General features: G+C 42.4%; 1 protein-coding gene across 1 annotated transcript in view; it reads right to left on the bottom strand.

Annotated features, from left to right (window-relative positions):
* The window catches only part of LOC115350227 (lutropin-choriogonadotropic hormone receptor), a 33,843-nt gene extending 32,170 nt beyond the window's left edge, over positions 1-1,673 (bottom strand). Inside the window, exon 1 of the mRNA XM_030035636.1 lies at positions 1,583-1,673. Coding sequence (XP_029891496.1) covers positions 1,583-1,673 — 91 coding nt within the window. The remainder of the gene's footprint in view (positions 1-1,582) is intronic.
* Positions 1,674-13,162: the final 11,489 nt, after the last annotated feature.

Here is a 13,162-nt window from a genome sequence, read left to right as displayed (position 1 = left end):
TTGGGCTTGGACCCTTTCTTGCTCTAAGGGGGTTTTTGGAATTGTGCCTCCCACCCTCCCGATGAGTGGTGCAGCTCGTGGTTGGGTCTTGAGCACGTGCAAGCTTCTGCCTTGCAGAAAGGAAGGTAAGAGGTAATTTTTCTTCTGTGGTTCAGGTTGCTATAACTTTTGCCTGCTCTTATTTTTCTCCATAATTTCTGATTCAGATTAGCTGAGGAGTCTTTGCTGATGCGGTATTATTACTGTTCCCTGGATTTATTGTTGCTAACGTCCTTCTAAGATGCGTATTCTGCCAGTTATCTCTGGAACACTTGTCTTCAAGTTTTTTGTGTGGCTGAAAGGGGAATTCCGGGTATTTGTTGGTTTAAGGATGAAAAAAGCTTCCACTTAAATCCCTTCTCCAGCTGACATCGCTGTTTCCTTTAGTTTCTCAGTTCGCACCCTTGGAAGTCAGGACTTTTGGTATGGACCTTCTTTCCTTCCTCTGGGTTAGCGCCGCATGAGAGCTCGATCCTTTGCTGCAGGGCTACATTCTGTGAATGACCCTCATGTAATTCCCTCCCCTAATTAGCAGGGAGATGGTGTACTGGGTAGGTGCTGTGCGCACGTCCAAAGGGTTTCGATTCTCAAGCCCGTGCAAGGCAATGGCAAAACTTCAGTGGTACAAGCTTGCTATAACCGTAGAGTAATACAGTAACAGCTCCTTAATTAGCTCTTGACTGGCATTGGTACTATTTCCCAAATATTTGTGTTTACTAGATATCTGCTAGGAATCTAGGGCAAGCTGCTTGGTATTGGTGTTTGAAGGGTTGGGGGTGGCAAGCGTGGGGCTGGAAGGGTGGTGGGTGCTACTAGAGGGTGCTTGTGCCGTGGGATTTCCCCCCCGCCCCCAGCACAGCAGATGTCACAAGGCGCTTTACTTATTTTCTCATCAGGCTACGCTCTTACTTGTTCTTCCGCTAGGTTTAACCTACTGTGGATGAAAGGAGGTTTTTCTCAGGCTCATCAGGGCCAGAGTCTTCTTTGAATACCAGCCAAAAGAGGATAAAGCGAGTCCTTGGGTAATGGCTCTCATCACCAAAGCCCAATGAGGTGGGGAAGGGCCACAGATGACATCTTGGTGCAGCATTTCTGATTATTTATTTGTCTGTTTGGATTGGGACTCATCATCTACTTTAATTTGGGATGTCACACTGCCCTTCTTGATCTCTTTTCTCCCATGTACAACCTCTCAGGTGCACCTTCTCTGATGTGCCCCAGATCCCGTCCCTTGGCCTCCTCTGAGATGTAAGAAGTTACTGTTCCCTCCCAAAGGCAATCCTTGCATTTGCGCCAGCAAAGCTTGCCTTGGCATGCTTCAGCTTGGTCCAGTCTCGTTGCTCCTCCCCTGGCCCTGCCAGCCCGAGTTGCCCAGAAGATCAGGTCTCCAGTGAGGCTCTCCCAGTATGCTCACCGCCTGGCCAACTGCAAGCGGTCACTATTACCCCACATCCCTGGCATCCATAGGTGTTTCTTTCTCGCTCTTTCCAGCCCCTGCACGACCTCCTTTCAGCACTAGCTTCCTCTGCTGGTGCTCACCTACCTTCCTCCACCTTCACGCGCAAGCCCAAGAGGCCAAAGGCAGTGCCAGCTGTAGGTCCGATGCAGTCCTGCCGTGCCTTTTCCTGGCTCATCCTCGCACGGATGAAGCACGCGTGGGTGTGAAGGGCAACTGCAAAGAGCTCAGGCTTAGCCAGCCAGCAGTTGCTGCCTGCTCAGATCACACGGCAAGCACCCTTTGGCTCAACTCTCCTGTCTCCACCTCGTTTCTTTTGGCTCGGAATAAGTGTCGGACTGTATACGTGGCTGCCAGAGACGAGAGCGTTTTCCAGGTAAAAAATGAAGCAGAAGAATATGGATGAGAGAAATATCAGAAAGTCATTTCATGGAGCTTCCCCTACTTTCCTTTTTCTCCTCGCTTTCTCAGGTGTGTTATGTCCCTTCCCATGGGCAGGCCGGCCGCAGGATCCTAATCAATCTTTGCTGTCATGAGGGCACTTCTTGGTGTGGCTGCTGAATATGAGGCCAGGTGATATCAGTGTGGGATGCTGGTTGATTTAAACCTATCCTTTGTCTGCTTTGGGTCAAAACAAACAGGAACGGGGTGCACTGCTTGTGAGTTCATATGTAATTGCTGCAGCCCTGCAGATGAAATTCATTCAACACATCTCTTCTTTGTGAAAAATGTAGAGGTCAAGATAGTCCCCTTTTCACACCTTTCCTCATTATTTTTGAGTTGCGTGTTGTTTAGATGAGTAACCAAGAAACTGGGAAAAAAAAAAAAGTCTCTTAAAAAAAGCTTTGTTGCTTTGATCTTTATCTAATTAATAAATAAATAATTGGCTGACCAAATCCTAAAAGGAGAAAGCATTTGATACTCTATGTATCTGTGAGCCTTTGTACAGATTTGTATTCTGCTAAAGTGAGTAAGGGGCTCAGAATGAAAATAAATGTGAATATTTTAATTTGTGATGAATAAAAACTGAAGGAGAGGAGTGAATTCAATTCTAAACTATTTAAATTTATGAGTATTTGCTAAGAGAGGAGTACTGTAACAACAAGAAGTGATTGCCTTTTTTTATTCATCCCTGATGTCCAGGTTGTCTTTCAGTTATTGAAATTGCATGGATGTGAGCAATCTCACGAAAAACAAGTTGAGTGTGCTCATAGGACTGAAGTTACTAGTATGTATTAATCCCACGGAGTTTAAGGGGATGAATGGTGTAACTACAGCTACTTGTGTGTCTGTGGATCCATGAAGTAATAGCTCCTGTCTTGCAAAGATCTGCTAAGGAATTAAATACTTGCTGAAGCTGCTACATCAGATGGGTGTATCTCTCATCTTCCATCTCTCCAGATGAAGCAGTCAATCTGACTTTTATAGCCCAGTCCATTTGTCTAAGTTCAGTTACTCCAACTTCACGTAGCAGTGGCAGCGTGGAACTTGTCCCAGGCTGTAGTCATACATCACTCTTTAGTTGTGATTTTACTTCTATGTAATAACTGATGCAATTTAGATGTGCAAAAGAAACATGTTTGAATTATGGGTGGCCAAGGAAACTGCCTTCTGAGCAGTCACTTTTTCAGGGAGTACTGGTTTAATCAACAGGCTTGCTGCCAACCCACATCTAACCAGATTGTCCTCATGCCAAAGACATGCCAAAGTCAAGGCAGATGGCTTGTGAGAAACGGCTTGCAGGAATGGAAAAGAACAGCAGGAAGATTTCACTGGTTTGGAAAGGCTCAGTCTTGATTCGGAAATTGTTCCAGAAGAGAAGCACGAGCTGCTTTGGGAGAAGAAGATAGGTCTGAGGCTCTCCCGTCCACTCTGCCTGATGCCTTGGGATGTCATGGGAGAGCTGCACCTCAACACAGGGGACCCAAACGTGGTATTATTTCACTTGTTCCGCATACCAAAGGTGCAAAGGGAAGACCCCTCTGTCACCTCTCAAATTCAGATAACGTAGACCTAACCTGATCTATTTCCCAAAGGACCATTTCATGGGAGAGCATCGTTAGTGTAGGTGAAAGTCATTACAGATGGCAGCATGGTCAAATCTGTGGGCTGACTGGAGGATGTAACTCCTTATACCTCCAGTCATGGTCTGACTGTGATGAGTGTCGAGAGGCACTTGAAAAAATGTCAAGCATAGTCCATTCTTGCTGAAATGAACAGCACTTGATAGGCCAAGATCTAGGTTTATCTGAAATGGAAGTATTTTTTGAAGTCCCATGACAGTTATAGTACATCAAGTGAAAATTAGGTCTAAATTCAATACCTAATTTCCCCTGCCTCTTCTTCGCTCATCAGCACTAAAGCTGTACAATAACGTACTAACTCTGTGGCTTGGGGTCAGTCTTTAGAGAAGTTTAGCTTTTCAAAGAGTGAGAAATGCACAGGGCAAAAATTTGAAGACATGATGTAAAACATGAATAAGTAACTCCTAATAACTTGCACCATTCACTGTCACTGAATTATATTTGTGATCCTGTTGCCATTCAAATCAGCGGTCACAGGACTGACAGTAAGGATCCCATTTCCATAGCTAGAACAGCAAGGTGTTCCTGAAAACAGATCTTCCAAATGTGGAACTACTGTTTCCATAATGCTATTGGGATAAATCCAACATCACCAAAGCCTAAACAGATGGAAAAACAATAGCAAACTTTTACATAGTGCTTTTACATTTAGCACTTCTAGCACTTTCCAGTCCTTAAAGCATCCCTCTTTGTAGGACAGTGTTATTGAAGAGCTGAGGCATCTAGAAGCCAAGGCACACGGGGAGTTTAAATTATGATGATTGAATCACTGGCCCTTCCTTCTTTTACAGGGGTAAATAGGGATTTCTGGGTGAGCTGGTACTTTGGGTGCCCAGCTCTCCACCTGCAGGCCCACACATGCTGCAACAAGGAGCACATCAACAGCGGAATCTGCTGCAGTCCATTCAAGTCTTCAGAGTAGCCCCTTGATTCCTCTGGTTCTCACGTACTCGACTTCCCAGTTTGCTTTTTGGATTAAGAACCTGGTGCTTAGATACTCTTTAATAATTTCCTGTCCAGTAGGTGAGGATCCTTAAATTCCTATTTAGTGACATTGAAATTTGAGTTTTTGCACAGGCAAAACGTCCACTGACACAAAGGAAACGTGCCCGAATAAGTTTAAAGGAGTGGCCAACTCTGAATATTTGTCTACAGTAATAATTTCTGGCAGGTTATCTTCTGTCTGTGCATCTGCATATTCTGTAAGGAGTAATTCTGCACCTTAGCATCCTCAGTTCTCTTAAGTGACTTTGCTTCACACTTTCAACTGAAATACTTTGGAGTTAAGGCACAAGTGAGATCACACTTATACGCTATGCTGTAGTGTTACTACTCGTGCAGTAAGAAAAGCTCAACACAGTGATCTTGTGAGACAGCATTTATGATGTATCTAAATTTAAATACATCTAAATCCATTCTAAATTCTGCTAAGGGGGAATCTGTGATTTCTTGTGTCTCCTTGACTTGATTTTTTTTTTCTTTTGTCTTCAGATCTTGTCATAATATGAAAGTTGCAAATGAAGGCACAAGTATAGCAGTTTTGTCTTTTTAGATTTTTTTTTTTTTAACATAGAGACCCCACAGTGTAACATGCCTTAATTAATGGAAAGCAAGAATGGATAGCATAAACTCCTGATGAATATTGTCTTAGCAAATTAAATCTGATTTAATGCTTTAAACCAAAGAAATATTTGCATAGCTAATGAAACTGATTAACTTAGAATTAATTTGCAATGTTTAGTCATACGGCTTAAAACTAAAGTGATGTTAGTAATGTGTTGATTATTATTAGTACTCAAGATAATCAGGCTTGCTAGATGATTAAATGTAAATACATAGTAAAAAAAATTGGTTCAGGTTAATAAACAATTTCAAATAGGAAAATGCCCCACGATAATAAAGTGAAATCAAGGAGTGTTAATTGTACAAGTAGAAGTTAAGAAGTGTGGGGAAAGCTCAAGTTCCCTCTTGTCTGCTGAAAGTGGGTGAAAAGCTACTTCTTTTTCACTTCCCTTTGATTTGCTAATGATTTCTTTATGATCTGTGTTACACTTGCACCTGGGAACAGTCAGTATGGGCCACGGACCCGATGTACCCGAGGGCTGTACAAACAGACCTCATGGAACTCATGGAAGTGTGGACGGGAGCTAACGGGTAGAGGCATCAGGCAGAGGAGAGCATTTGTGGGTCAGCACCTGCGTGCGCAGACAGCAGGGACCTTGCTTCACCAGCAGCTTAAATGAGGCTGTGACTTTTTTTTTTTTTTTTTTGTTTAGTTCTGCAAGCCTTGTAGCAAAGTTTTGGGATGAGGTTGCAAGGAGGACCATGTAGTGACTTTTGGAGATGTATAGGAAACTCCTCCTTTAAGATAAGGTCTCTATTGGAGAAAGTATGGAAGTGCGTGCTTAGAAATGAAGTGCTGGTGGTGCTGAGAGGTGGTATTGCTGATTTGTAAGGATGCAGAGCTTGGCGGTCAGTAACCTACATGAGATAGTAGATAAATAACCTCAGCGTAGGAAGGAAAGGGCACGGAAAGGAAAGTCAACCAGTTAGGGTTTGATAGGATAGGGAGGCACCTAATAAAGTACCTGTTCTTATCCCGTTGTCTGCAGACTCAATCAGTCTCTAGAGTAACTGAGGACAGCTAAGGGATCATTTGTGTCATACCATTTTTGGGGGCTTTTCATGGGGTTTCTCTGAAGTTCGGAGTCGCTGCGGTTCTGTGGCGGCGTTCCGGGCTCAGCCAGCGCATCCTGCCGGATGGTGCTGGGTACAGCGGGGCGCAGCTACCTGTCCTAGAGCAATCTGGGGACTCCCCGGGCCACGCGTACCCTCCTGACCCGGTGCGGCAGGCTGGCCCCTGTCTGTGGGCGTGGGATAAAGGGGGGCAAAGGTGGAAAAAAGAATCTGGCCCTTAGGTTTCTGGGTGTCTGAGTTTAACCTCAACCTGTCAATCTGATTTTTATCTCCAAATAAAAAGGTTTCATGGCATGTAAAAAGGGTAAAATTCTGGCTGTAAATCTGATCGTTAGGTTCTTGCTTTATAGTGCTGTTTATTGCAAAAAAATTGCCTATTTAAACAGGGTTTTTTTGTGCTTTGAATTTTCATAGTGTGAGAGTTAGATCAGAGTTGACTAGGCAATTTCTTCACTCGGTTACACTAATGTAAATACCAATTAAATGAATGTACAAATTTGTTTTCATACAACTGTGAGCAGAATTTGACCCAGAGAATCATCAGTTGACTCCACATTGGCATGCTCTTATGTTTTGTCTATGAATTAGGAAAAGTATAAATCAAATCAACTTTTTATCTGGCAAGAAGAGGCCTGGGATTGTGTTTTCTGAAGTCTTGTAAGTAGGAGTTGCTTTTCTGTGCAAGTTTTCTCAGACTACTTCTTAGGATGGAGGGTCCACAGAGTTTATAAATCAGAAAGACAACGTTGTGGGAAGGCAGATGTCCTCTTCTGGGTCTGATAAAGACACTAGCTTTGGCCAGCTGACTGTTGTAGCCAATGTGCTGGAGTCTACAGCTCATGCTGGTCAGACAATGTAAAAGATCATGTGAACTTTCCTCATCCACTTCACTGTGAAGTCTGTAGTAAGCTTTACCTACGTGGCCAAAGAAAAACCAATGGTCGTGATCTTTTTTGCTTCAGAAGATGAGGTGGAAACCTGCAGCAGAAGGGTACCAACAAGCACGGGGTGATGCAGAGATGGTAGTCGTTTGCACTCTCCGTCTGTTTTTCTGCTGTGAAACTACTTGCTTCATGTACCATTACACGTCCTCGTCGTGTCTCAATGCTTTAGTGGCTGGGTCTCATCCGTCCATGACTCCTGCCTTCCCGCTGTCTGAAGATGTGTACGGTGTTGATTTTTTTTGGTTTTGGTTGGGTTTTTTTTGTTTTTTTTTTTTTTTTTTTTTTTTTTTTTTTTTTTTTTTTTTGTTTTTGTTTTTGTTTTTGTTTGTTTTTTCTTTTCCCCCACCCCTCCCTTCATATCACTAGATTTTGGTTCGGATCATTTTGACCTAATTCTCACCTTTGACTCCTTAACACGAAGTTTTGCAATGCCTGTGGGTTATAACCCTATCTCTTGTTATGGCTGGTGAAGTCTCCTGATAGCCACAAGAAAAAGGCTAAATTTAACTAAACTCTGAGCAACCATTCTTGTGCAATACTGCAGTGTGCTGCCACTCCTCCCGATATCTCGGGAGCCCTTCCCTATAGGATAGCATCCTTATTTCCCCATAATTCACTAGGATCCGTGCCTGCCAGTAGGTAAAGAGCGTAAACATGTTTTTTTCTAGACTCAACAGTAATGTTATGCAGCTCTGTCATCTCTGTAATTAGCAGGCGCTCTGGTCCCTTCCGTATCGTATAGATACACTTCTTGCTCTATATATCATCCTTTAGAGGTGACAGCACTATCTTCCCAGATAATGTGAATGCATTCATGGGATATTTCAGGAACTGATGTTTCTCTTTGCTGCGTTTTTTTTTTTTTTTTTATGTAAGTGAAGAGCGACTTGTAGCTGAATAAGGAGAAGGAGGCGCGTCCTGCTACGAAGGCAGATGACCCAGATTGTGCGGGCATGTCGCGTGGCTCTGCCAGACGCTTCGGTGTGGTCATCTTTGAATCTGTCATCTGAATTCTTCCTCTTTGTCAAATGATGATAATACCTCTTCCTTCGTGCCATCCATTTCAGGATTTTTATGTTATGTTTTTTAAGGTAGCTACCGCGATGATGCACTGGCCTCTGCTTGGATATTCTAGGTGCTGCCATAATAAAATAACGTGGCTTTTGGACGTCATGTCACAAGTCCCACCAGCTTCTCTCTGTCCAGGGGCTTCGCTGAGGGCTATGGGGAGAACTGGGGGGAAAGGGCTGCCAGCAGACACCTGTGAGCCCTGGAGGGGTACCATGCATTGTAACCCCACACTGTGGAAGGATATCAAATTTGTAATATCATCCTAATGCTATCACAATATATAACCGACATATACACGCATGTATTTAGCTCCCAAGGGGTATTCAGGTTTTACTTGTTCCAGTAAAAATCAAGAGGAACCATAATGACATTGATTTAATTCAGGGCAGAATCAGGCCCACTGCCAGGTTCAAGATATTGTCATATTCAGGTTAACTCTATATACTGATAATGTAATTAGAAAGAACCTCCTCTATTGCCTCTGTTACTGCATAAAAGATCTATCCTTATACTGTGTTTAATACAAGAGAACAATGTTTATAACATGAGAGTTTCCTGCTTATAATGTAATAGTATTCTTGGTCAGCATCTCCTGATGTTTTACAACCAAATTGTAAGTCCATTTAAGTGATTTATTACACCACAGCCTGGATAGTAAGCACAGGTAAACAGGTTCTCGGGGAAGATTTAAACTGGGAGGACAGTCACTATAAAGTCTAACAGAAATTCATTGCACTTCACAGATGGAACAGATAAAAAAAAAAAAAAGTCCGTAACTACAGACAGCAGGGAAAGAAAATCTTAAATTATCAAGATGCAATGAAATCCTGTTGCAGGGTGCCATACAAACTTCTTGGAAAAAAAATTTTAATTTAAAAGAGTATATGAAAACTGGGCTTGGTGACCAGCTATTTTAAAAGCTCCCCAGACTACCTGTCCCCAGCGGGCCAGCTTAGGAAGCTGGTGTGATTACATTTGGGTGGTCAGGGGACGGGGACTGACTGTAATGACATTTTGCGTTGCTAAAACCTGACACAGATCTGCAGACTCAGGAGCGTGTGCTCTAATAGTCCCAAGCAGTTAAAAATCATGTGAAGCTTTCCTGCAAATCATTCCACCATGAAAAGGAGTAAACGTCAGGATTTTAAAATCTGTTTTCTATTCTTTAGCATTTAGGGTTTGCTTTTTCCCTGCTCTCCCAACTCCTCTCTGTGACCATGAGGACTAGGGGCTTATTTTGTAAATGGCGAGTTGAAAAACACACCAGCTATTGAAAGAGTTGTCATTTAGTCAATCAAGATGACAACACTAAATTGAAAAGGAACAACAACAACAAAAGTCGCTGGCAAGGAGCGTGGACTAGGAAATTCAGAGCAAGTGATAGTTTTCAGAGCTCTGATATGCCAACAAAGTACAGAAAAGCAGGGCAGAGCCAGCAGAGAGCCTGGGAGCTGGAGGGAAGGAGCATCTGTGAAATGGCTGTCAAACCCACAAGTTTTCAAAGGAAAATTTTGAAAGTCTGGAGAGCGTTATAGTCAGTAAAGCTTAATGCTGGCTCAAGATCTTAGTTGTACTCCTTAATTGGGAGTCCCTTTGCTTAATGAGGAGCTCTTCTTACAGACTGGCTGAGCTGCAGCAGTGAATTTGCTCTTGGTGCAAGTTTATTGTGGTAGCCAGGACTAACTCACCGGAGTCAATGAAGTTGGTGTCTAAAATCAGTGCCGTATCTGACTCAGAACTGTTGGCTTTATCCTCTGTTTTTTTTTGCGAGCCAGATTTTGAGGGACAGGGAAATGGAACAACATGCTTAACATAATAAGGTTTAAAAAAGACCCCAAACAACAAAACTCTCTGTCTTTTAATCCTGAAGAATTTGTGGTTTTACTATTTTGCCTATTAAGCACTGAAGCCACCCCAATAGCATTGTTCTTGCAGGGAATTGCAGTAGCCTGCCTAGATGTGTTATGTTTAAAGGAGAAGCTTTGCTTCACAGGCAGAATTTAACAGTTACCTTCCAGCTTTGATTTTGCTCTGGGAATATAGGAACTGAAGTGCCACCTGCTATCAGTTTTCCCTCATCCTTTGTACAAGCCCACATCGAGTCCTTCCTTTGTAAAGGCTTGTCTCTAACTTAGTAACTGCTTACACAGGGAGGAAATGAGAGGCTGAAATCTTTTCTTGCTTTGTGACCCCATCGCTTGCCTAAAAAGAAAGAGAAATGGTTTGGTCTCTCTCTTTCATCCTTCTTCTTGCAATACCCAGACAATAGGTGGGCATGTTTTGTTGAGTTCTGGAAAAGATTTTACCCACTGTGAAAATGTATATAATGGTCAAAGAGATTATGTAAACAACTATACTGACAGCTGTGTTAAATGGTGCTTGAATTCTGACTGTCAGCTGGTTGGGTATTGACTTTGTGTAAATAAACAGAAGGCTCTTTCCAAAACCTGCCTGTCAGTCGCCTATAGCGCCCGGTTCCCTCTGCGGCTGGGGTCGTTACGTGGACATCCATTGCACGTGCCACGTAGGAACTCAGACTAGGTATTCCTATTGCATTTGTTTTCCTTGTTTATATGAAGGTATGTAACTGATTCTGTATTAGGAGTATGTTGCTTTACTTGGATGCTATGAGCGGCGCTTGCCCTCATCCATTTCTGCACCAGAGCAGATCAGAGGTGGCCTTTGTGTTAGCTGCTAGCGTGCATGCCTGTGCTCGGAAAACAAGCAAAAAATAGCATGGCAACGACTCGGAAGCCGAAACGTTAGTAGCTATAATTTTACTCCCTGGTTTGCTTTTGGCTGTTTGGCACATCTGTGGCTTTCTTGCAAGTCAAGTGTATTATCATCAAAATCGGAACAGGCAGAGGACTATCTTAAAACTTGATTCCTTATACCCAAGTCATAAAAGACCTCCTAAGAAGTGGAATTGTGGTTTGCAGTAAAGTCTTTTTATGTTGCCAAATGTAGAGAAATCTTTGATGTAGCTGACAGTTTAGGTCTGTGTTTGTATGATATATGCAAAAAAAGGCATTAGGCACAGGCAACAATTAATAATAATTACAATCTATAGAAAAAAAATTACAATCTATAGAAATTTGTAATTTTCAGTTAAAATCAGCTGGATTTTAATTTCTGATGTTTATTATTCGTAATGAAATAGAATTATACCCTCACTAAAGATCCATATACCAGGCACGAACCCCCTGTTAATACCCACTACCTGAAACCCGTGGCACATCAAAACAGTGCGTCATTTTGAAGTCTGCAGTAGGTGCGTGCATTTGCTTGGCTGTGCTTGCTTCCAAGGGAATGTGCTGCAGGGACAGATGAGAAAGTTCTGGTTTTACTGCTGCAGGCAAATACAATTTGTGAAGGGCACAAAAAATTAACTGGCAAAGCAGGCTGAAACGCTATTTCTTTCCCTACTGAAAGGAGGATTGTAAAAATTTGTGCTTGTGTTTGTACGCTTTGTAGATGCAGAGGTTTCGTTTGCTAAAATTTAAGAAAGATAAGACAGCAGTTGAGAGCTGATGTGGTTGCACCTTGTTTCTACAAAGCCATTGGTTTTCTTAATGCAATACAAGCTATGTTATCATCCCATAGTCATTCATTTTTGGTAGTCCAGATCTTTGGCATTGCGGAGGTTAGATGGTTTTCAGTGCGGGAAGGTGGCTAACGACTGCAGTGACTGGTCAGATAGGACCGTAAATTGTCAATAAAAATATTCCTTGCCTGCTGGGTGAAAAAGATGCCTGCCTGTGCTGGCTTCACAGTGCCCCGAGCTCCTGCCCAAGGACTGCAGCCCATAACCCGCCTCCCTCTCCGCCTGGTAGGATGGAGGGTGGCAGGGCTGTTTTCCTCCTGGATGGTGGTTTTGGTAAAGACACGGAGAGCATCTGTTTCCAAGCTGCTTTCTGCCTTACTTTCACCATTTTCTTCCCATTCACCACCCTTTTCTTCCAGGGTAGCATACACGGAGCTGTGCTTTGCAGAAATGGTCTCACATGTACAGGACTTACATATTTTGTCCTTTTTAGGCAGCTGAAGCATGCGGGGGCAAGGTTTACTTACCATTTGTACAGAAAGCATGTAGAATTTACTGCTGCAGGAATTGCCTGAAGTCAGATTTAAGAAAAAGAATAAATCCTGAATATTCGATGCCCATAATGTGATGGTCATTTCCACATGCTGGAATTGGACTGGGAGAGTAACAGTTCATATTTCAAGCTGTAAAGTGATGTGCTTTGGCGGCAAAGCTAGGTGAGTGGAACACACGGTTGATGTATTTCATCAGGTTTATGCTTATTTCATGCCAGTGTCCCTTTGAGGATATCCAGAGCACAGTTCTCGCTCAATAACAAAGGGTGTAGCAAGAGAAACTGTTCCCTTACAAGTGGTATTCACTGTGCTTTTGAGCATTTTACCATTTCTACTGCTAAGGGCAGGATAGCGGATGAAAGAGTTCAGCAAACCCTATTTCTCATTGATATCTTCTCTAAGTAATCATAGCATTTCAGTTTGATTTACCGTAACTTTTTTTTCCCCTCTGAAAAGACTATAAACTAGAGAGCGTATTGACTGGAAGAAAATAGGTGCTAATCTTCTGAAACTAATGTTTAATCAGTGACGGAAAGAAAGAAAGTAACTAAAAAGCTTCATCTAGCTAATTAAATAAAACTGGTTATTCTGCTGGAAACAGTTAATGAACCTTAAGTAATATAATTATTTTCAGAATATTAAAGCAGGAAAAAAGTGATTACTTATTTAAGACTAAATAATTACAATGTATTCTTCACTATAAAAGGTTATAGGTGCCAAAGACTAAATAACCACTATGCTTCTGGTTCTCCATAAAAGGGTATTTTGCATGA

The sequence above is a fragment of the Aquila chrysaetos genome, chromosome 13, assembly GCF_900496995.4.
Source record: "Aquila chrysaetos chrysaetos chromosome 13, bAquChr1.4, whole genome shotgun sequence".
Lineage (NCBI taxonomy): Eukaryota > Metazoa > Chordata > Aves > Accipitriformes > Accipitridae > Aquila > Aquila chrysaetos.
Note: the sequence above shows the minus strand (reverse complement) of the source record. Positions and strands in the feature narration are given on the sequence as shown.